Source organism: Mycteria americana, chromosome 3 (genome assembly GCF_035582795.1).
Source record: "Mycteria americana isolate JAX WOST 10 ecotype Jacksonville Zoo and Gardens chromosome 3, USCA_MyAme_1.0, whole genome shotgun sequence".
Lineage (NCBI taxonomy): Eukaryota > Metazoa > Chordata > Aves > Ciconiiformes > Ciconiidae > Mycteria > Mycteria americana.
The window spans coordinates 91,925,562-91,949,924 of record NC_134367.1 but is presented as its reverse complement, the minus strand read 5'-3'; the positions used below and the strand labels follow the sequence as shown (position 1 = coordinate 91,949,924).

At 44.7% G+C, this 24,363-nt stretch overlaps 1 protein-coding gene and 1 long non-coding RNA gene across 4 annotated transcripts in view; one reads left to right on the top strand and one right to left on the bottom strand.

Annotated features, from left to right (window-relative positions):
* Positions 1-19,120, bottom strand: part of CRIM1 (cysteine rich transmembrane BMP regulator 1) — a 201,604-nt gene extending 182,484 nt beyond the window's left edge. For 2 of the 3 annotated variants that reach the window (XM_075496088.1, XM_075496090.1), the window contains exons 1-2: positions 18,342-19,120; positions 3,594-3,767 (exon numbers count right to left, since the gene is read on the bottom strand). In XM_075496088.1, the coding sequence (XP_075352203.1) occupies positions 3,594-3,767; positions 18,342-18,693 (526 nt within the window). In that variant the 5' untranslated portion in view covers positions 18,694-19,120. The remainder of the gene's footprint in view (positions 1-3,593; positions 3,768-18,341) is intronic. The other variant, XM_075496089.1, reaches the window with a different exon arrangement.
* LOC142407064 (uncharacterized) lies at positions 18,422-23,894 on the top strand. Its single transcript, XR_012774804.1, has 2 exons — positions 18,422-18,557; positions 23,613-23,894. It is a non-coding gene; the product is annotated as an uncharacterized LOC142407064 (long non-coding RNA).
* The last annotated feature ends 469 nt before the right edge of the window (positions 23,895-24,363 follow it).

Here is a 24,363-nt window from a genome sequence, read left to right as displayed (position 1 = left end):
ACATGCAAAAGCCCTGACCCCTTAGCACATAGGCTTTCATATCTGGATTTCCAGATTTTGCCTCACCGCTTGCTATTTGCCAGGTTGTATTTATGGAACAGATTCCACATCTGCAGGCAAAGGTAGCTTTCAGTGAGCTGTACAGGTTGATAGAGCTGGAAACTACAGCTAACGCTATGCATTAGCACCAGCATCTCCTGTGCATGGACCTATGTATACTTAGTATGATTGGGACAGCCTAACTGCACCCTTCCTTCTTTCAAGGAAAGAACAAATAATCCAACCAAATAAAAAAATTAAAAAAAAAAAAAGAGAGAAAGAAAAAAAAAAAAGAAAAGCCACAGAACTCATTTTAATCAGAACAGGCAAACCACACTGATCTAGCACCACTGGCCTCTAATACCCTTGCCTCAACTGCTCAGGAAACTGAAAGACAGGTCCTCAGTTAAATGAATTTACACAGCCTGAGGTAACTCGTCATAGCTATGCAACTTTAATGAGATTGCTTGAGCCAGAATTTCTCTGGATGCCATTGTATACTACTAACTTTCTAGGTTCCAATTTATCAAATATTCTGTAAAGTTATAAATCTATTTCAGCTGTGCTTTGAAGAACAGTACTACCAAAAAAAAAAGTTCACTTGACAGGACCTTCCCCCTTCCCAATTACCTCCATGATTAGAAAGAAAACTAACTGACCCATTTTCCCATCAGCAAGATGGGGTTAAGTATCTTTCCTTGCCTCAGTTGTGTTATGGAAGTTCATCAACATGCGAATGATACACAAACTTATAATGAATATAAAAAAAATCTTGCAGAGTGACACATGTCACTGAACAACAACAACAACAAAATCGTTCTCAATTGCTTAGTAAATATCCTCAAAGTATAAAACACATGGAAGCAGCTGCTTAGATGGCACTTGTCTTCTTTAAGTTTTCTTCAGAAACTCTGATTATGGTGTATCCATCATTCAGGTGCTCAACTTATGTCTTTTTAATCACACTGTGTATTTAATTATCCATATCAAGTGTGGTGACGAGAGGGAAGTTAGACTACCTCTCTTGGTCCCACTTTCCACAGCAGCAGACTCTATTAGAGTGTTTCAAGATTTAAATTACTAGTTTCAAATCTTCCTGCTATTATCTATCTTTAACAGACAAGCCAAAGGAGTGAAGTATACATCAGTACTTTGGATTTCAGGAAAATTTTAGACGTATTTAACAGCTCTTATGAATCACCCCTTTTTACATGACACTACAGTTTAAGACTTAGCTTGCCTTGAGGAAACTCAGAGATTTCTCTGTCTTAACATGCTCAAAGAGCCCCTGGTTTGCATGCTACCTAAGCCGTGTTTCAGGTGGACTTTCCCAATGGATTACTTCAACTTTTAAACTATAAACTTTGAAAGCCTGAAATACTCAAACAGCAAATACTGACTCAGACACACCAAAGTGGCTATCCCATTCTACGCAAGAGACTTGGCTTGTTTACCAAACAGGGATGTGGCAAGTGCAAGGCAAAAAGAGTTATTCTTCTTTTCCATTAGCTTAGGTACAGGATGAAGCGTACATTTTAATTACCAAAAAACAAGAAGTAACACATCTAAAGAAACAACCTCCATATGCAGTTAGCATTCGACTCCCAATCCTAGTTAGAGAAAGAGGGAATAAGCATTTACAGTGCAAAACAGTAAAGAGATCTGACTGACTACAGCTGTCAAATGCAGACAAAGTTATGCTATGACTTCTGCCCTTCTATTAGGAAATATGGATGGATTTAACTTCAAACACTCCTCAGTGGTAGGGTTTGATAGTCTGAGGTTGCCAATGCAAATTCACATTCTTATGAGTAAAAGCTGGACTATTATAAACTCAAGTTATAACTGCCAGGTTTCTGGTATTTAAGGGTACCGTTGTTGTTTCATCACTTGCATCAACTATCCTTCCTATCTGTGAAGGATTAAAAATCAACAGGTCCTAAACTCTTCTACTGGTGCCCTGTAGTCTGAGGCTTTGGAAGATCACCCTCCCCACTCCCCAAAAAAAGAAATAAAACAAATAAACCAAAAAGAAAATTAAACCTCTGAAAAACAACTGCACCATCGCTGTCATACCAGACAGTTTACATGTAGAATAAATATTGTTACCTCATGGCTAAGCTTAAAATGCTATTCTTTTTAAAATGGGAATTTAGCCGAAACAAAAGGTTGCTGGAGGCAAGCTACTCAAACAGTCAACCTGCTTTAGCTAGGCTATTCCACTAAGTCCATTTCTTTTGAGTCTGCAAAAAACAAGAAGGCATCCCACACCAGATTTTCTTAGCAAGTTAAAGACACGATGCATTGTCATGCCAATGGAAGTCCTGCTGAACTACTACAGACTTAGTCACACATTCACAAGTAAAAAAAGAAGTGGTGAGTAAGGTTACTTAAGAACACATATATGCTACTGCCCACTACTACAGCAACAAACAAAAGGCCAAAGGTTGTGCCTCTCCTCTTCCTAGAACTAAAAAAACTCACAGAAACACACACAAAAGCACCTGTATGCCTTTAGTGACCAACATCATGACCAACGACAATGAACATGTTTCCACCAACTACGTTGTTCTCACAAGAACTCCTTGTTTAAAGTCTGTGGCTCGAAAACAATTTTCTTATCACAAAAGGAATATGACAGATGACATGAGATCACACTTCCTTAACTCAAAGATAGTAACTTTAAATATGGTTAGTAGCCTTATAAGTACATTTACTTTTGCAATATGAGTTTAAACATTGGTTTAAAGCGGACTAATTAACCAGGTTCATGCCACTAATCAACTTTTGCATGTTCCTGGACACTTTGGAAAATAAACAGTAATTACAGCATCATAGAAAGGGCCAGAGATCAAACCTTGGATAGTTGTTCAAAACACTTCTAGAAATACACCATGGGAATTTAATTCCAACTAGATATATTTGAACCAACTCATTTCCAGTTCAGCCGTAAGTAACAAAAAACCCAAACAAAAAAACCCATCATGTATATGTGCAGAAGCATAAACATATGTGGCCTAATGCAAGTCTAATCAAAGGAACACGGGAACTGAAAAACACAAGCATTAAAGTAATGCTATATTATGTAAACCTAAAGGAAATAGCAATTAATGCATTCATATAAGAAAAGATACAAGTATAATCAACAACTACTCCCTTTTTCTATGCCTTTGCTATTAAAATCCACTGCGTTTATTCACAGTTCAGTCACATCAATACATCTAAAGAGAGTTTTCCACACTGCTTTACAGCTAAAGATACATGAAGGCAACTACCACAAACTATAAACAAAATGGTTTTAGTCTTAAAATCTGCAAACATCATAACACAAAGCACAAAGTATTAGTTTCTTCCATTCTTAAACCTACACATTTGGAAGGCCAAGCTTACTGAAGTCCTATCTTCCTTTAAAACATACAACTGTCCTCTGAAAAGTAGAAGACAGGTATCTGAAACTACCCAAGTCATCCTAAAACATATTAAACTAGACCCTAGTTTTTCATCAAATGCACAGAAAAATTACTAACTCTGAATTACTGAAGACAAGTGCTTACCTTCAATCCTTTTTAAGGCCGACAGGCAAGTATCCCGGCTTGGAAATTCAAATGGATTATTACAGGTCCGAATGGTGTCACATTCACATTTCCCGTTGATTATGTTACAACCTGTTATAAGGTTTTCATTGCACGGTTCAAATCCAAGAAGCTGATCATCATCCCAGTTTTCATCTAAAATAAACAAACAAACTCACTCACTATTGGATTTCAGCTGCAGTATATAAATTCAGCTGCTTTGGAGTTGGGTGAGATTTACTTCAAGTTCAACATAGCGCTAAACAGAAGGTAACAGATTAAAAAAAAAATAATGGATTAATCTAAACTGTGGGATTTGCCAAATACCATGTTTTGCAGCTGTTCTATTGCCCATTTTGCTACAGCTACTGGCATTGTTTACTTCCATCTGTATGAAAAACTATGATGTCTCAGGGAAATGCATAGCTGTAGTACAAATGAGTGCTATTCTAACTTAAATAACTTTTACAGATACTTGAAGTTATATTTATCATGGAAGTGAGACTGTTGGACAGAATCTGCAGCTGTTATAGAAGTCAAAATTGAGTCAGAAAGAGAGCATTTTTAAACCCAACTAAAAAATACATCACATAAAAAGTTATCTCTGTGGAGTGAATTCTATTACAAAAAATACTGCAAGATGCCAGGCCTTTGATTCTGTAATATGACCAAAAGGGAGTTTTCCAGCACTCCTGGACTATCATCCATACCCTAGGAGAATTGCTCAAGCACATCGTGCTCCTTGCTGTCAAGGGGCAGGGGGATAGCTGGGCTGGAATGAGTCTCTCTGCTCAAATAATTCTGCTCCTTTTGAATCAGTCCCATCAAATGTGTGTAACTCGTAATCCCACTGTACAACTGCCCATTTTCCTTTCAGGAGGAGGCTACATGCAACAAGATTTTTTTTTTCTCCAGGAAGTGATAAATCCAGTCGATCCCGAGTTCCACCAAGATTACCAGTCCTACAAAATCCCAGCTTCCTTAGGTCAAGTGCACACACAGCAACATCCCACTGACTCAGAAGTTTAAGATACATGCTTTTTATGCAAGATGGAAGAAAATAAACTAGGCATTAGGTATTCTTTGCTATAGAGTGCCAGATCATTTTCCAACCTCGTGAGTCTACCAAAAGAAGTACTACACAATAGTCACACAGATAGTCCACTGACTTCTAGTAATGACAAAAGGACCAAATACCTATTTTCAATCTTTACATCCTTGTATTTCACAGCAGCTTTCACATTGTGCCTTCTAGTAGTTCACCCTGATTTTATGTACTATCAAGAAGCAAGTTTCCAACACAGATCCTGACAAGAAACACTTCAAAAGAGTTAGGACAACTTCCAGATATGAAGGGTGGGTTTTTCTGTTGTTGTTGTTGTTGGGGCTAATCAGAAGCTGTCCTCCAGTACGGGAAGCCGCAGCCAAATACAAACTGTTTGTCATTTAGTAGTCTGACACTCAACAGAAGTCTAAAAACTGATAGTAAATAACAGTATATACACACACACACACTGAGGGTGACATGCAAGTACTGTCCACTCACAGAAACATACAGAATATCCGCTAACCTGCAGTTTTTCCTGTTTTGGGGAAAAAACCAGCCAACACCTGGAGAGAGTTGTTTACCAGTTAAGCCCTGTGCACGACCTACAGCAGGCCTCGCAGCAGATTCTCACAGGCATGTTTCTCCCTGTACAACCAACCGTTTGCTTTCTGTTACAAGCCGGCAAAGTGCCCTGCTGACAAAAAACACTGAATAAACAACTAAGTCAATTTTAGATATGAAGGGAACCTCCATGGGAACCTCATGGCTCTTCTACTCCATAAAAATAGCGAAGGAAGAGTAGCCATTAACCCCAGGAAGTAATTTGCCTTTTTTTTGTTTGTTTGTTTTTAGTTAACCTATCGTCCTGTACAGTGACTGTATCACTAAAAGTCAAAGGAAGTGTAGAAGTTCCTGAAGAGAAACTTACTCAAATTCTTTCAAGAGAAGATGCTGTTTCAGTAATGCTTGGGACACTTTCCTTGTGAGGAGGCTACGCATGCAGCGGGGGGGTACAAAAAACCCCACAAAAACAAAAAACCATGAGAATCTGGAGAACAATAATACATCCTGTTTTTGAGAAGCCGGAATACAGCTTGGACAATTTGTGTTTTACAAGTCGCAGCAGCAATCCACGTAACAACAAGAACAAAAGGGGCTATAGCTGTGCTCCAAGATGGGGTGTTTCAAATTCTCTAACCACAGCTCCATCCAGATCAGTCTGTCTAATGGTCTTAAGAAAACGGTTTGAATTGCTCCTTATTCCTCACACACAGGTTCTCCTCCCCTACCACCGTGTACCGGCCAGGAGCTTCGCCTGCCCCGGCGGCCACGGGGCCCATGCGGCAGCGTGCCCTTGCCCCCGGCTCCCTAGAGCTGCCAGCCGCCCGAGACCCGCGCAGCGCAGACAGCAACGACAGCACACTTTTGCTTTTCCGGCACACCGGTGAGTTTTTCCCCTGTGGTATTTCAGCACTAGATCTTCTCAAGGCTGACAGAGAGATCAGCAGAGCCCCGCTACGCAGGAGCTGCTCACCCCACGTAAGGCGGGACGCAGCTGGCACGGGAAGCAGAGCCGTCCCGTACTCACGGCAGAATGCCTCGATGCAGACGCACCACACGCGGTGGCACTACTCACAATATTACCTGGTTTCCAGAACAGATTAGCGTTTGATATCTCACCTGCCACCTCTCATAGCTTTTCAGACAGGAGCAGAAAAGGAGGTACGCAGGAAGCGCATGGCCCAATACTAGGTGCGCCTAAAGTCTTCAGTGCCACACCCCTCAAAAGTTAGCTCCGTAGCCATTAAGAGGATGGAAGAGAAGAGAAATCCATCAGGAATACTTGCGGACTATACATCTAACACGCTGAATCTTGAAACAAGGTATTTTGTATTCACTCACAGTAATGAAAGAAAGTCAAATTCAGACGGGAAGAATGCAAATCCAATTCTAGTCTGGACATCTTTTACCAGACTGCTTTTCACACAATTTCATCTAGAAACAAGATTTCCATCAACGAAGGAGCAAACATGTAACAAGAAAAGAGCTTAGTTTAGTAAATCAATACAAAGTCTAGCGTGATCTTTCATGCAGACTTAAGACTCCTTTTCCTAGTTGATTTTGTCCTTTTATGAAAAGAAGTTAAAGATCCTGTTAAATGAATACTTGTTTACCACTTAGGGTAAACCCTCAGAAGTCACATCAGTATAGGCAGAACAAAATTCCTTGGAATGAAAGGTACAACCACATGAAAGCACTCGCATGAGCTAAGGGATGAACCTGGTGTTTCACTTTGATTCAATGCTTTAGTTACTTGATGCAAAGGCACCTAGTGCTCTGCTTGATGCGGATAAATGGTGGTCCAGTACAGCATGCTTGCTCCTTCAGAGGTCAGCAACACTTCAACTGATAATGGAAACATGTCTTGAAAAAAGCCTAGGCTCTGTGAAGCATATGACCTAGCCTCTATTACTCCCAAAATCATCATGTCCTGCAGACTATTCCAAAAACCAAACTTTTACACACCAGTGATCTGGAGACCTGGGACAGTTCATGAACAATTCCAGACTGTAGCACAAACATTTTCCTGCATGCTCTGTTTGACCTCCTCCTCTATGGCTTCCTTTTCAGGAGAGTGCTCTTTCACGCATACCTCTCAAATCTGGATGATACGAAGGAAGAAACTGTGATACAATCATTTGTGAATGCTTTACTTCTCTGCAAGCAGGGTTGACAAAACCCAAATGTAAGAATCTAAGAGCCTTCTCAAACCTCAGTATGCACATCCTATCCACTACCTGACTTATACAACACTTAAAAATGCAAAAATCAATCAATAACATTCTTAAGTTTTTAGACACAATCCAGGCAAAGAGCAGCCCAAGCAAACTGTTAGTTTTTATCCAAATTGATCTTAGTTTAGCTGCAGTTTCCACCATCTCACTAGGCTGGCATGATCAGGTAGGAGCAAAAAAGGGAAGGGCCACTCTTTTTAGCAGCCCTGAGTTGACATTGCACTGTTGTTATATATCCGCTCAACTACCTTTTGCACACACACCTAGAAGCAGTTCAAACACTCCCAGCAGGCCAATAACTATAGCTCGAAAGTCACTCTTTCAAATGATTTCTATCTACATGCAGTTCCCCACTCTTTCCAACTCATTCAGGCAAGTTCCCTTTTCAGACAATAAAGTAGTTCTGCACTCAGACCAAAGTTAAGTCTTGGACATAGTACTTCTTTAATTCTTCTAAGTGTGCTTTCATACCATAAGGAAGCCATGGGAGGGGAGGCATCATGTTAATTCCAAACTTTTTTCATTTTCTTCCATCATTCATAGAATCACGTGCTTTCTGCAAAGCAAATGTTGCAGTTTGCTAGCAATTCAAGTGCCGCTCTGGGTTGCTCGACTCCCAAGTCCTGTCATAGCATGCATCTAAAGTAGGGAAGAGGATTAAGGCATTAACAAGTTGAACAAGAGGTCCTTAAACAACAGTTCCGGTCTGGGAAATGTGTCTCTGGTAAGCAGCATTCCATCACTTCTTCTGTGCTCAATGCTACACACCAGCACTCGCAGTACAGCACCACAGCAGCGTGCAAGGTGTGATGCTCACGACTGAAGCAGGTATGTCTTCTTCACCCGAAGAGCTGCTCATGTTCCCAGAAGAGCATGCAACTATGATAAACTAACTTGGAGCCTTATTTTTAAAGTACACAGTAGCTCGTTATAGTTACATTTATTGTCCCCATATGCAAAGGATCATCTCAAAACAGGGGCAAGTTAAAGGTACAAGGAAAGACCTTTTCAGAGACTCCTTCTCCATTGCTTAATATTTTGCTTCAAGTTCTCAATTCCTTCTGCCTGCTACAGAATCTTCTCTTTTGTGCCCCAACCCCCCTCTTCCTTTCTCGACATTTAATGGATATCAGCTACTGTTTGGAAAACCATACACTATTCTCCTTCACTGTTTATTAAGATAACACATCACCTCAAACCAGCAAGCACCACACTGGAGCGGTCACTAAAGTATCACTGTTGAAAACTAATATACAAGCATTGCACCCACAATAATCTTAAATTACAGTTCAGGGGTGAGGGGGTACACACAACTGGAGTGAATTGAATAAACTTCCATAATTTACATTTAACTGCAGCATATTACTCAACTATTTCTGCCTTTTTAAAGCATGACAGAGAGGTTCTCAGGATGCTGAAAGAGCAAAGAGACCACCAAATACATTGCTGATCTGAAAGCAAAACAGTCAAAGTCACATCTTACAGACTCTTGCATCCTTTTAAATCCTGCATTTGAAGGAGGAGAGAGAACGGGTTTCACGGCGACACAGAAGTGATCCTTACTGAGACTGGTACTGCCCTCTGGGAAGGGGGGGAACCTTTCAGAAGCTTCACCATCAAACCAGACCCAAGGTCTGAGCCCTGCCACTCCAGCACACTGGTATACACAACAGCATTTTCAAATCAGTGGTACTCATTAAGATGGTACGAGAGTCTGAAAGGATTCTACAGACTTTCTAAAATAAAAAAAGGAAATACTTCTTGCCAGTAGGCTTTGGCTTCTCTTTGAACAGGAAAAAAGAACGATGGAAAGGAAATTCATGTTTTGGAGGAGCTGAACAATAGAAATGACTAATCACCACTAAAGAATGCTTGAAACCCAGCCCCAGACCTTGAAAAGCAGCAGAAGGGAAGGCTAGCCTTGACGTGAGTTTGAGCTTATGTACTGGCTGCAATCCTCTCCCCTCTCACAACTTACTCCTTCAGTGAAGTCATGAATCGGGGACCAGAGCCGGCAGAAACTTTTATGGTAAGACACACAGCTGAAAGTTTTATGATAAAGCAGTTTTTCCACCTTTTGGAAGGGTCCGCTTTCCAAGAGCAAATCTTCATTGTGGAATGCACGTCAGTACAAAAGGGCTTTGCAGCCTCCTGATAAAATTTCTAGTCAAAGCTAGACAGCAAAACCATGCCATAACATTTAGATACCTCAGGAACACCATACATGTAAGGCTTGTTCTCACATTTGACTGCCTGCTTTATCTTATTCAAACCAGCGCGTGTATATCAGGTGATCAAATCCCCCAATACAGCAAGAAAGATTTTCACTGCACCAGCTCTGCGTGTGTCTCAAGGCAGTTATATCATACTAAGGAATGCAGAAAGTATTTAAACAAACCAGCTTTCCACTCAATTATCAGAAACCCCACAGAAGCCGCGAGGAAAGCAAGGAGATAAATGGAAGCGTTAAGTGAGGCATGTGATGTGGACAACTATTTCAAGCTGTAAGGTTTTCCCTTACAGTTTTCTCCCACACTGCCTGCAATATTTCAGATCTCCAGGTACCCACCTCTTTTTTTTTTTTTTTTTTTAGTGTTTTTTGGGGTTTTTATATTGTTTGGTAGGGGGTTTTTTGTTTGTTTGGTTTTTTGGGGTTGTTTTTTTTTTTTGTTAAGACTTAAGAACCCTATTAGGGTTCCCCTGAACAAGACTGAACAATATTTCCAATAGCTTTCTGCCCCAAAGATGGTCTGAGATAATAATTAGTTTTGAAGTCTGACCCTTAGACATTTAAGCACCTGAAAAAAGACTTGCAAATAAGTTATTTTAACCTTATGACCAGAACCACATCTTGTTTGTAAATAGTTCACTGAAAATATCACACAGTGTCCCAGGGTTTCATTGGTCAGACATAGCCTCTGCCAGTATCCCCTGATTAGAATGAGCATGGACAGCAGTGTTTCAGCTGTCCTAGCAGATTTCTTCCTCTAGCTCTAGAAAACTCTTTAAAAAAATAATTGCTAAAGCCTCAGGAAAGGCCCAAATCTTCGTACCCATTTTCCAAAGGAGGCTAAAATTCAAAATTTTTTTTTTCCAAGTTGCGCACTGCACCCACACGCTTCAGAAGCCTGCACGTAGAGCAGCATGCATCAGCTTCGCTGCAAACAAGCGGCTGGCTGGCAGCTTGCTGAAGCTGCTCAGCAGAAGCAAAGCTGACGGGAGGAGGAAAAGTTTTGCCTAAGACAAATTCTGGAACAGGGCTATGAATAAAGCAACCTATACCAAGAACAGTCCACACTATTGGAAGAAACCTGATATCCTAAACCTTTTGCCACTTCTCCCCAAGTCATTAACGCAGCATCACTGAACACCAGAATTACAGGATGTTTCAGAGGAATTACACACAATTTCTTAGTCACAGAAGATTACAGGGAAAACTCTACATACCCTGGATTTAGAATTAGGGTCAAGGCTTTTTTCTTTTTCTGAAACCTAAGTTAGACATAGACATCAACTTGCGTCTTTCTATTATCAAAGCAGCACATTTTACGTTAGTGCATGTAATACCATTATCAGTACGACCCCAGCTTTTTAACAACAGCCCATCAGTGAGGGGAAGAAACACCTCCACACGCATACATCCAGCCTTTCTGAAAAAACTCCTGAACAGAGCACAACATAGGCTGCAGCAAAACCCTGAAGCTTAATTTGTTTCAAGGATAAGTCACCCAACAGAATGGGCTCTCTCAGATTCAGAAGCATTACACTTGCTAGATGTTTCACTAATTAAAAACACAAAAACACCTGAAGCCTATCAGTATCAAGGTAGCTGGAGGGTAGGAAGGCTCTGCAGAGGGACCTGGACAGGCTGGATCGATGGGCTGAGGCCAACTGTATGAGGTTCAACAAGGCCAAGTGCAAGGTCCTGCACTTGGGCCACAACAACCCCATGCAACGCTACAGGCTTGGGGAAGAGTGGCTGGAAAGCTGCCTGGTGGAAAAGGACCTGGGGGTGCTGGTTGACAGCCACCTGAATATGAGCCAGCAGTGTGCCCAGGTGGCCAAGAAGGCCAATGGCATCCTGGCTTGTATCAAAAATAGCGTGGCCAGCAGGACCGGGGAAGTGATTGTGCCCCTGTACTCGGCACTGGTGAGGCCGCACCTCGAATACTGTGTTCAGTTTTGGGCCCCCCACTACAAGAGAGACATTGAGGGGCTGGAGCGTGTCCAGAGAAGGGCAACGAAGCTGGTGAAGGGTCTGGAGCACAAGTCTTATGAGGAGCGGCTGAGGGGACTGGGGTTGTTTAGCCTGGAGAAAAGGAGGCTGAGGGGAGCTGAGCCTCATCGCTCTCTACAACTGCCTGAAAGGAGGCTGTAGAGAGGTGGGGGTCGGTCTCTTCTCCCAGGTAACAAGTGATAGGACAAGAGGAAATGGCCTCAAGTTGCGCCAGGGGAGGTTTAGACTGGATATTAGGAAATTTTACTTCACTGAAAGGGTTATCGAGCATTGGAAGAGGCTGCCCAGGGAAGTGGTTGAGTCGCCATCCCTGGAGGTATTTAAAGGACGTTTGGATGAGGTGCTTAGGGACATGGTGTAGTGGTGGTCTTGGTAGTGTTAGGTTTACGGTTGGACTCGATGATCTTAAAGGTCTCTTCCAACCTATACGATTCTGTGATAAGGCTTAAAGTTTTGGAAATGAGTAAGAACATGGGAATGGGTGCATGCCTGTGAGGCAGTGCTTTTCCTCCTGTCCACAACCCTATGCTCTCCTGTTTGGTTTCTTATAGAGAGACTTGAACACTCGTGACCCACAAGCTGTTAACATGATCTGCAGATTCTGAAGTTAAGTACCCAGTATACCCAGTGAAAGCTGCTGGGGACTGAATATTGCCTCTGGTAAAGGTGTGAACTGCTTCCATTCACCTCAATACATTACTAAGGGCTTACTTCCTCCAAACATGGCCAAACTAGTCTGTTTAGACTAGAGCTCCCTCAGGGACCATCTTTTAATCCGTATGCTTATGTGGAATTTAATCTAGATAACTTTGTACAAAGTTATCTTCCCATCTTAGTTTATATTGGTAAGTTTCTCCATATACATAAGCTCTCTGTGTTAGTATCAGTCATTTTCCAAACTGCATGCATACATACCAAAAGACATGAGTTAAAATGGAATATTGTCAGACTACACAACTGGTGTCACCTGAAATCTCGGGCAAAACCCTGAATTCACCATTTCCAAGTTTACATTCCCTGTGGATTAAATGCATTCTCAAATGAAAGCAGTTTACAAGTCACAAGAGACATTTAATAGTTCACTTCTACAAAGTATTTAATCCATTAAAACAGAGAAACATTTGGTCCTGTCTGCAAGATGCTATAAACTTTACTCATTGAAACGAAGAATCCTTCAGCGGGGTGCAAAGGAAGGAGGGGAAGAGGGAGGCATTTTTGAATCATATTAATGGATTTATTATTGCATAATATGCCTGTGAGTCAAATGACATTTCAGTTGACTAAGTACTATGCAGTACTAAAAGTTAAATTATGCAAGTATTCTTTAATCAGCTAGAGGGTACTTAAAACAGCAAACATGCCTAGGGGTGCAGAAATTAGCAACAAGTTTGAAAGTGGTTTAAAAAAACCCCTAAATTTCTTTATAAGCAGCATGATTTGGGGGAACCTGATGAAAGAACCATTTTCTATGGGGAAAAATTCACATCAGCAGAGCATGCTTTACATACAGTCATGTGAGATCAAATGGTTTAAAAAAATAAAAATAAAAGAGAATATTCCTCTTAACAGAAGTTAAGAGATTTAGTCATTCAGCCTATCCACAGTGAGATTGCTAGTTTTAAACTAACTGTGCTGATCCACAACAGCAAAAACCTACCTCATATCTGTTGGACTTTTCCATTTCATTTTTGTTGAAGTAGTGGAACCAAGTGATTTCTAAAATCGAAACATGATGCCCAGAAACAGAGAGGAAACAATTTCCAAGTCAAATAAGCACCTGATCTGATTCAAATTCCATGTCACACTCAACGTTCCATGTTCCTACTGATGTTGAGATTTCAGCATTGACACAAATCAGAGTAGAAATAGCTTACAAATTATCCAACCTGTACGTAAGAAGTCAGTGTGTGCCTAGTAAATGTTTCCTGGGGGGCAGGGGAAGGGGACTGTTAAATATGGTCAAGACTAGCATATCAGAAGCTGAACACTCACCAAAGAACTACTTGTCATTCCAGTTTCACAAGTTCAATAATTTTTGTGATAATTTTTTTTTTACTCCATGAATAATTTTTCCAGTTTTTTCCCCCGATATTCTGCATTGCTGACCGTCTTCATGCCAAAAATCATTTGGTGCACCACTTAACACTGATTAAGTCCCCAACTAGATCATCAGTTCTAACACTTGATGTTAGTGGAGGAAGTTCTCTGTACACATGTAGACATCAGAACTACTTGGACATTTCCCCAGCCATTCACTACATAACAGAATAAGAAAAAAAAAAAAACCACAAACAAAAAGTTAAGAAATCTGGGCAGTACTGTTCCAGTCAAACAGATATTAACAACCAGGTTACCCACACGCAACTTCTAAATCACTTGAACTTCAGTAACTCATACTCAAAGCAAAATACTACCTGATCTTTAGGGGTCTGGACTGCCTGTGAGGCAAGAATCCAAGCGTGTTGTCTGTCTGGAGACAAAGCATCATGTTCTAGTCTTTGGGTCCATTGACCCATTAGATACAGAGCACAGGACCAAAAACAACTGAAAACAAGGTTCTTGCAATGGTACTAGCTATAGAAGTTACAAGCAGCAGCACTACTTGTGGTAAAAATACTAGCAAGTCTGTAAGCAAGTTGTTCTTACTTCAGAAAAGCAGAAGAAAACTATTAGCATATGTATAAACCAATACCCGAACAAAAAAAGCTTAGCTCTCTTCCTCCTAATTTTGAAAAAAAGCTAAGTTTTCAAAATTTCATTTCTTCTCATCAGCTCCAGTTTCACTGTGCTTTGGTTACGTACCATGTACTGTGCCCTTACACATCATACTCTATCACAGGTTTCTAGGGGAGGACAGTTACTTCACAGTAGGCTTAAGGGGGGGGAAACACGCAAGCTCTCAAGCTCCCAACAAGGAGTCAGACAGACAGTAATACTCCAAGCTCCCAGAAAGCTGCAGTTCAGTAGAAGAGACTAGGACTAGCCACAGTAGGAGCAAGCTTCTACCATCGTCCTAGACGATTAACCCACATACTTCCTGATATTTGCCTAAAATCTGCTACAGCAGCTTTCTCCTGGTCACGAGAGAACCCCAGTTCAGAAGCTACACATTAGGCAGAACAAGCTTCAAGTATTCAAGGCAAGCCTTAAATTCACTACAGTAGGCAAAAAGGAAGCAGCAATAACTGGACCTCCCCAAAAAAAAACCCAAATCCCACCAAAACCAAAACAAAAACCCAAACCAAACAAAGTACTACATGTTATTGGTAAGCTACTGGAGCAGAAATACTTTATTTTCAATGGCTACCTAAAGGCTAACTCATATGGAAGTATATTCTTAAAGGAGTCCAAGGACACAGTAAAACTAGAAGTTTCATTAATTTTGCATTTCAAGTACATATCACAAAAACTTAAGTTACGTTGCTATTACACAGTTAAAACTAATATCAGCTCATTTTCAGCATTATTTCACATGCTACTGTTATGCCTTAGGAGAGTTTAGCAAAGCAATCAAGGCCTCTTCATCTAAGAGCACCAGAAACTGGGGAAGTGTCAAAACACAGGCAAGAAAAGAAATGCCTTCACAGAGTAACAGAACTTCTTTGGCAGAGCTTTTCCAAGGCTTTCCGATTCCCCAGAAGGCAGGGTCCCTGCCCAGCCGGACTGCTGCAGAAGCCACGGCTAACGTGCTTCTGGAGAACTCCAGTCTAATTAGGTGGTGGCTCTTGGTCTACCTTCAAAGGCAGAGAGCAAGTGCAGTTCCCACTTTGAGCTCAAAATTTCTGAATGCTAAAAGTGTTTGGAAGGGGCTGTAGGCTCTCAACGCCTCATTGAGCCAATCCAGGAGCATCCCTCTAAAGCCAACAGAGAGGCTGGAGGTGTTTAAAGCCTCTCAAGATTGCCCTTCAGGAAAAGTACCCACCTGTGCCAGGGGAAGCTAACCTCAGAATTATTCTTTACCAAGAATACAACTACATTCAGGAAGGGCATTTACATACTTCAGGATAATGCTGCAAATGGAGCCTTAGAACTGCATAAAGATGTGAATAGTTAAGGTAGTAAGATGAATGAGGTTTCCCTCAGATTTTAGAAGGATAAAGAACCCAGAATCAACAACAGATTTCATTAATAAACACTGGTTTAACAAAGACGACTCCATTTCTAGTTTCAGAAAGAGAGGTTACCAGTGACAGATGCCAGAGAGACTTCTCCATCAGGTGTTACAGAGTTCACTTACGCTGGGTGCGTTAAATACTAAAACTAAGTTAACGGACAAGTATTTTTACCTGCTGCAATTTCAGCTCTTTAAGTTTTCTGTAGCCTAGTATGTGTTGATAGTCTGAAATAAGACACTGCTGAAGCTTCAAAAATGATAAAAAAATATGCTTATAACTGTAGCCAGTAGGGGTCATTTCAGTGTAAAAAATTGCAGTGAAAGAAAAGGCTAGAGACAGGAAGGAGAGTAAAAACCATCAATTTCTAATCACACAGTTCTGTAAGTCACTTACATTTCCTCCTCCCTGAACTATGGTAGGAAAGGTTTTGCACTCCCAGTAGACAGGATAAAAAAAAAAAAAGTAGCCTTTATTCCATTAATGGATAAAGGCATGGCTCGGTACTACTCACACACCAGGCATCACCAGCCTAGCCTGTTGCACGTGTGCCTGTAAACTGCGCAACTGTTTAGGTCACCACAGTCAAAAAAATAGAGCTAATCAACCTCATTTTAGTGATTGGAGACAGTACATTAAGTCTCCTTCTTTCCTCACCGCCACCCCTCGTGCACAACATGCATCATGAAGAACAACACATTACTTCTGCTGCTTAGAATGAGGCAGTTTCCTGACAATTCAGTAATAGGTATTCCAGGACTATTTATTAGGCTGACAGTTCAGCTCAGTTGCTTTTCATTTATGAGAATGAAAATTAAATAGATAACTTATCTCCCTGACTATTCCTATAGGGACAGCTGGAACTGGTTCCTAACCACAACACTAATTGAAATGCAATCTTGCCAACAAATGCTTCATCTATTTTCAACAGTAGATGGGACGTGTTACGAGTTGAACTACAGCAACGTACAGATTGCATCACTTCAAAGGAATGAAATACTCCTAAACTGCCAGAGACGTCCGTACTGTGATACAGTAAGGGAGCTGGAACATTAAGGCATTTAATGACTGCAGGTTTTTAGTTCCTTTAACCAAGGGGGGAGGGGGGAAGCCATTTAAGCCAAGCTTTTACTTGAAAACATGCAAAAAGAGAAACTCGTCCAAAACCAGGTAGTTTTTTAAAGTCCCTCTTCGCTTGTACTTTTCCATTTACGAAAACTTTCCCAATACATATTAAAAATAATAATAATGAGAGAGAGACTGCAGCAATGTACATATTCAGCAACATGGTCTCAATCAAGGTCTTCAAAGTAGTTTAGGGCCATTTTTAGTTGTTTAACAACAGAGCTTTTAACCCTGGAGCTGGTCCTACCCAAGCAACAACTGCAGAGGCTGACGGCATTCGTTCTCGCACAGGCGGGACACGCTGCCCTGCTCTGCTGTGGTTTGCAATTTATTTGTGAGGGAGGCAAATGGAGCTTTAAACTAATAATGAGAGCCTGGACAAAGGTCAGCTGCCCACTAAAAATGACGGGTTTTCCTTCTCTCAAAACAGTGCATCATTTTAGATGCAAGTTTTTTTGGACAGATGCTGCCTCACCAGCTCGCCGGACTTTCTGCTGCCCTCTACCCGCCGAGAGGAGACCGCCTCCCTCTCCTTTTCCAGAATTGTCGAAGCTCCCGCTCCGAGTCTCACATACATTTATACATATCCCAAACTACTGGTTATTTGTAATCTCTTCACAACGCCATGTTTTCCCTCAACTTGGGGGAAAAGAGAGCTGGAGGGAGCAGACAAAAAGAGACTCGAAATTTGTCTTTGGTCTTTTGTAAAATTCTCTATATAAAGAATTAATCTGAGGGACTCTGATAGATACAAAATTTGAGGGGGGGGGGGGGTGAGCTCCTCTCGCATTTCATACCAATTCATCACCTCACAAGCAGCCGGCAGGAAGCAGAAGTGTCTTTGAGAGGAGTTCTGCCGTGGGGATTTCTCCCTCCCCCTTGATGCTCCAGCAAGAAAAAAAGACATCCCTTATCAAAATCTACCGAGGCAGACAGGCGGGGAGATATTAAGTGACAGGAACAGGAAGGAAAAACTTTACAACAGATGATCAGCCTTTGTGTTTCCTTACAGAGGAGGGAATCCGGAACAGGCATCACGCGTGCACGACTGACCTCCGCCGATTTCCATCTGCCAAACCCTTCCCAAGCCCTTTTTATCGAGGAATTTTAGTTTGGGCATGGGTCGTTGACATAAAGCGGTCAGCAACCCAGTGGAGCGCTATGGGAAGTGAGAAGTGGCAGAGCCTGGAAGTCGAGGCTAAGAAAAGGAAGGGTAAAACTTTTAAGTAGGGGGGGGTTAGGGAGGAAGGCTTAAAAGACAGGCTCGCAGATGGGACAGGCGGGCGGCGGGGAGGGCGCACCGTAGGCGCCGGTGCGCCCTCCTTCCCTCCCCGCCGCCCAGCCGGTACCCCCACCCCGGGGGATGGACGGACGGACGGACGGATGGATGGATGTTGTCCCGCCGCCTCTCACCTTCGCAGACGCCCACTTCGTACTCGGTGATGGAGTCTCCGTTGAGCGGCGGTCGGATGACACAGCGCAAGCCCCGGTCGCAAGCTCCGTGCAGCCCGTAGACTCCCCCGCAGCTCTCGTTACGTTGCCGAGCGCACATGAAACAGCAACCGCAGATCCCCAGCACGATGCTACCGGGGCAGCTCTTCGGTTCTTCGCATTTGGATTCGTCGCAGGGTAAGCAGACGAGAGCCCGCGTCCCCGACTCGCCCAGCAGCAGGGCCAGCAGTAACAGCCACCCCGCCGCCGCCAGGTGCCAGCCGCCGTCTCCGCCCGGGCGTCTCCTCCCCGCCGAGACCGCTGCCAGGTACATCCCGGCCGCCGCAGCCCGGCCTGGGCCGGGGGGAGCCTCTCGGAAGCCCCCTCGCCGGGCGGCGGACCCGAGCGTGCCGCGGCTCCTTCCCGCCGCCCCCGCCTCCGGCCCCCCGAGGAAAGTTTCCTCTCGCGGCGGCGGCGGCCGCTTCAGCCAAACTTCTCCTCCGGGCGGCGGCGGCGGCGGCAGCAGCAGCAGCGGCTCCGCCCGCTGTCCCCTCCGGGAAGCGGCGTCCGTCAGTCCGTTCGGCCCTCGCCCGCCGGCTCCCGGTCCCGCGGCACCGTCCGCGCCGGCGGCGCGGCGCCCCACGCGCGAGCGGCTGCGAGCGAGCCCCTGGGCGAGCTGGCGGCGGCGCGGCTGGCTGTGCCCCGCGCGCTGCCCGAGTCCCGACTCGCCTCCTGCCTGCGACTCGCCCCGCTCCGAGTGCGCCCTCTGCCCTTCCCCCATTGGGCGGTGATGGCCTTCGCCCCGCCCCGGCTGCCTGCTCGCGCCCCCTCATTGGATGCCGCCCAGGCTGGCCCCGCCCGCTCCTCCGCCCGCCCCCCCGCAGCCCCAGATCCTGGGGCTGAGCAGAGGCGCAGCCGAGGCGAGGAGCAGCCTGGGCCCCACGGCGGCCGCCGCCGCCTCTCCCCCGCCCCTCCCTTCCCCCGCCCGGGGCTCCGAGCGCGGAGCGGAGCGAGGCGGCGGCGCCAGACCCCAGGGACGGGCTGGCGGCGGCCCGGGGGACACCGGGGGTGGGGCGGGAGAGGGCCCCGCGGAGGGCGCAGCCACAGAACGGCGCAAGGCGACGACGGGGGAGTCGCGAAAGGGGCCTCGCGTCCCCGGCCGCGGCGGCGAGAGCCTCCTCCTCTTCCTCCGCCTGCCCCCCCGAGGGGCGCGGGGAGCGGCTCAACGCCCTCTCGGCCCCTGCGCCACGGAGGGGGAGCGCCGCTCGCTCCCCGCCCCGCCCCGTCGCGTCCCGTCCCGTCCCCGCAGCCAGGCCCCCGATCCCGACCAGGTGCCCCGCGGGTGCGGAGCCGTGACTGACCCGCTCCGCGGGAGCGGGCGGGGGGCCGCGCTGCCGCCCCTCACGGCGGCCGCCCCTCACGGCTGCCGCCGCGCTCTAGCGGCAGCGGAGCGCTGTCCCGGGCCGCCCCTCCGCCCGCTCGTAAACAAGCGGAGCTGCCGCGGCTCGCCCGGGGACCTCGGCACCCGAAAGCCGCCCGCGGGCCGGCTAGCGGTCTTCGCTGGCGCGCGGACAAGAGGCGCCCGCGGCTACCGGCCGGTCTCCGCGGCGAGCGGCTGCCGTCGCTGCCCCGAGCCGGCCGGCGTGCCTCGGGAGCGGCGCGAAGCGCTCGGGCGGCCGCGGCCCTGAGCCGCGGCGCGGGGGAGGCGGCGGCGCGGCCGGAGGCGTGGTGGCGGCGGCGCTGCCGCGCTGGGCCCGGCGGCGGGGGCCGGAGCCGGGCGCTGCCCGGCGGCGCCCCCGGAGGGCCGGCCGGCAGCCGCGCTCGGCGCCCCGCTCGCTCGGGCGGAGTGCGGCCGGAGGGAGCTGCGTGCCCCGAGCCGGGACGAAGGCGCGACCGGAGGGAAAACAAAATGAACGGTGTTGGCGAAAGGCAAACCGCTGCCTCGTCTGCGCTCGGTAACCGCCGGGGGCAGCGACCGGGCGGAAGAGACGGCAGGGAAACGGGAGGTCGTTGGCTTCGCAAGGGCAGCCCCTCGGCACAAGCGCTGCTGCCGTGTCACGCCCTGCCCGGGGTGCGAAGGCGGCTCTGGGAGCGCCGTGTTCCGCTCTCAGAAGTGCCTGAAGCTGTGGCGATCGAGAGGCTGAAGTCATTTACTCGGCAGGTGGGGTTGTGTCAGCTGCACGGTGCTGAGCCTGGAAAGTCTTGGGTTGCGCGTGCTGGTGCCAGCCATGTGGGAAGTGTTAGGACAGAGGTTCTGGAAACTTGATACGGGTTATTGCGGAGAGTGCCAAGGTATGGCTTCTACGGTTTCTCCGGTCCCACACGCTCGTCCGCTTTAGCAGAAAGCAGCAGTTCTCGTGTCAACAGAGGAGCTGCTATGTAAGGGCAAAACTCGCCATTGGCAAGGCAAAGGGCAAGCTGCTACCAGTAACAGAAGAAACTAGAGTGTAAAGCTTTGTCAGCAATAGCCTACCTTTTTGGTGTGTTTTCAAAAGCGCTGTAATTCACTGCCGTTCGCTCCAGCCTAAATGCCTACCGGTAGCAAAGGTTCCCAGTTACTAGCACAGGCCCATTACTAATGGACACAGTCCAGCTGTGTAACATGATGCTGAAAAATAAAGCATTTCCATATTTGTCTAAAAGAAAGCATTTCCCATACTTGTCTATTATTAAAAATAATGATGTTTTTATCATATCAGAATAGCTGACTATATTCTGATCCATTCAGAACTGAAACTAAATAGTGGAAGATTATTTTTCAGGAGCTACGAATGTTTTAATTAGCCCCAATAGTTTCCAAGGCATTGGTCTGGTTTTCACTGAAACATCGTTACTGTGATAAAACACTATCAATTCGGCATACGTTGCCCGGATTAGGGCCATTTAGGTGACGTATCTCAGCAACAAACGGACACTGAGAAGCAGCCGTGTACTGGGCATCGGTATTTGAACTGATGCTGTGCTCAATTTTTGACTAGATTTGGAAGGTAAATGACAAGCTGATCTCATTAAAGGCACCATGTTTTGGTATAAACAAACCCAATGCATACATTTGAGAACAACCAAAAACATTGTGTGTTCCTGTATTCTGGAACCAGTAAGTCAGGAAAGCACCCTGAGGTCCTATTAGACAAGCACTCAAACTCTGAATGTTGCGGCCACGGGACGATACTCCCGGGTGTAGCAACACACCAAGCAAGAAGGTTTGTGCTGTTTCCTCCAAAGGCAGGTTCTTCCCTCAACCTCGGCCCTCTCGTGTCAGTTTGCCGAAGCACCTGCAGGGGTCAGAGTACTTTTGATTCACCAGAAGTTTCCACCAAAAAGCCCACTGTGACTTGGATGAGAACAGCTTGTAAAAACATACCGTTTCCTACGAACTGGAAACGCTGCCTTTTGGTCATATCTTTTACTGACGAGGCGCGTGAAGGAGTTTTACCTTCTATGTATAGCGACGCTGAGATTCCTTTTTGAATGAGGCATATACAGTTCTTGCGGCTGTATTTTTAAAACGCTGTTCACAAACCTGAGATTGTGCAGAGAGGAATCGCAAAAGTGATTTCAGTGCTAGAGAGGATGCTGCACAATACAATACATGATCAGAGACTTGAATTCAATAAGCTTAGTTTATCAAAAGATGAAAAGTGAACTGATTACAGTGTATTAATCCCTTCATGTGGAAAAATGAACTGGTCTATGAAAAATACGTAGGTATTTTTCCAGGACTTGTGAACATAGCCAGCATGGAAATCCCAGACATGTTGGATTGCATGCACAGGCGGTTCAATATTTCCCAGACATGCCAGACCTACCAGTCATGTACTGTACTGATGTGCAGTATACTCAATGCACAAAGAATTCGTTGGACCTACTGTGCCTGTTTGCCTGTGTGGGAACGAACAAAGAAGCGCTAGAAGCAATACAAAAACAGATGATGAGGAAAGCTACGGACAGCTTAGATAAGAATGTTGTAGAGCCCTGAGAAAAAGAGAGCAAACTTTTGAGCTGACTGCCAAATGAGAGAGACTTCAGCTGTGAACAGGATTAGTACCCTGCTTCATACACTGTTTACCCAGTGATAACTGCGTGTAAAGGAGCAAAAATACAGAAATATTTATGGAACAAGGACCAAAAGATAGGGTTCTTTTCTCATTATGCCTTGCCCTTCAGGTACAAGTCACAAACTGCTCGTGCGTATGCTTGTGTTTCCCTTTTCTGGTCCCAGGAATCTAAATACTGCATTGCACAGTGGCCCAGGTTCAACAGGAAAGGTAGAGAATGCTCCTGCCCCAAACCTGAGAAGAGTCCGTAGGGACAACGAAGTACTCCTTGGAAATCAGCAAGTCTGATCTGATGACTTTACGGGGAAAGTGAATATCCCTGCTTTCCCCAGCAAGAAGCAGTGAAGGATCCTTACAGGGAAATTCACTTACCCCTGCTTCTTGCTGCCTCTTGATTTATTAAGGGGTCTACTGATCCAAACAGCTTAGGAGTAAGTAGGTTTAGCTACTGAAGTGAAATCCGGCTCCTAATTTCCCCTAGAAACAGGTTAGTAAATACTGCAAAATGCAACTGTGGGAGGAAGAAAAGCATTCTGATAAACAGGCTGTAGCAGCTGAAATTTCCTGGGCTCGTTTTGCTGTAATGTTTGTGTTGTATCGAAGCCACATCTAGGCTGGATGAAGTTGCAGCAGTAATCGAGTGAAGCTGTATAGCTTTCTTGGTCATCATGTAACATGGAGCTTTTGCAAAATCACACAGTGCTATGAGAAAACTACTACCCCCTTCACTAATTCCTCAGTTCTGTACTCACTCCCCTTCCTACTGGTGAATCTCCTCGTGTGAAAAATAGGCGTTCAGCATAAATCTCCTGATAAGTCTGATATTCACAATAATGACAACTGAAATACAGATTTCATTTTATGACATAGGTGAAGATAACATTTATACTACCAAGAATAAAAACATCTCCCCCACACACTAAGTAAAATATCAAAATGTCTTCATTTCAATTCAAAATATTCTTTCTGCTGTGCTGATATATACTGGTAACTCCTTATGTATCTCTGAATTTTGGGAACATTGGTGATTTTAATACCAAAGTTGTACTTTTTTTCCTACGCATATGTTTTGTTTCTTTTCTGTACCTCATTGTGTCTCTGTTGCACATTAAATTCCCTTTTTATTCTTTAGTCTGTTAAGATTGTTTGTGTCTCCTTTGTAGCAGTCTCTTGACTTAGACTCTTTCGTAAACAGGTTATACACATGAGCAATCTCCACTCCCGGAAAAAAAGGATCAAGATGAAACCTGCCACTAATACAAGCAGTGCTGAATCAGTCTAAAACACATGAGAACAATTTCTCTCCTCTTCACAGAGATATCATGGACTTATTACATTAGTAGCTACAAGGTGTTTCAAAACCCTTAAATGGGAAATGGTGGGAAATTGGGCAAGCAAATATGAGAATTCATTTTAACAGAAACAATCTTTTTAAGAATTGTTTTGAACCAGTTCATAATAAATAAATACCCCGTCAGGTAGTCTCTGTTGTTTTTTTCAGCCCTGTAAGCTTTTCCTCTCAGTCGAATCCCTAGCTTGGGACAGCTCAGTAGTTCAAAATTTAAGTCCGGAATAACTGACAGGCAGAATTGTTTGTAGCTTTTTCCTAATACATCTTTGATTGCTCATATGGAACATACAAGTAAAAGGCTTTTTTAATGGCCTCAGAGCAACTGCATAAGCAATTTTAAAATACAATTGCATGACTAATTTACTTGTGCATGTTTTTTCACAAATTTAGAAACTATACATTAATAAAAATTATAAATAAATAAGCTATAAATGGGTAAGACTGGCCACTTACGGGTGCAGTTCTTCACATTGCACTTAAATCACTGAAATTGTTGTGCATTCAACCTAAGGATTTTTTCAGATCTGAGCATCTTATAATATATATCTTTAAAACTGCAAGGTTAAAGAACTAGGGAGTCAATATCTATTTAAGG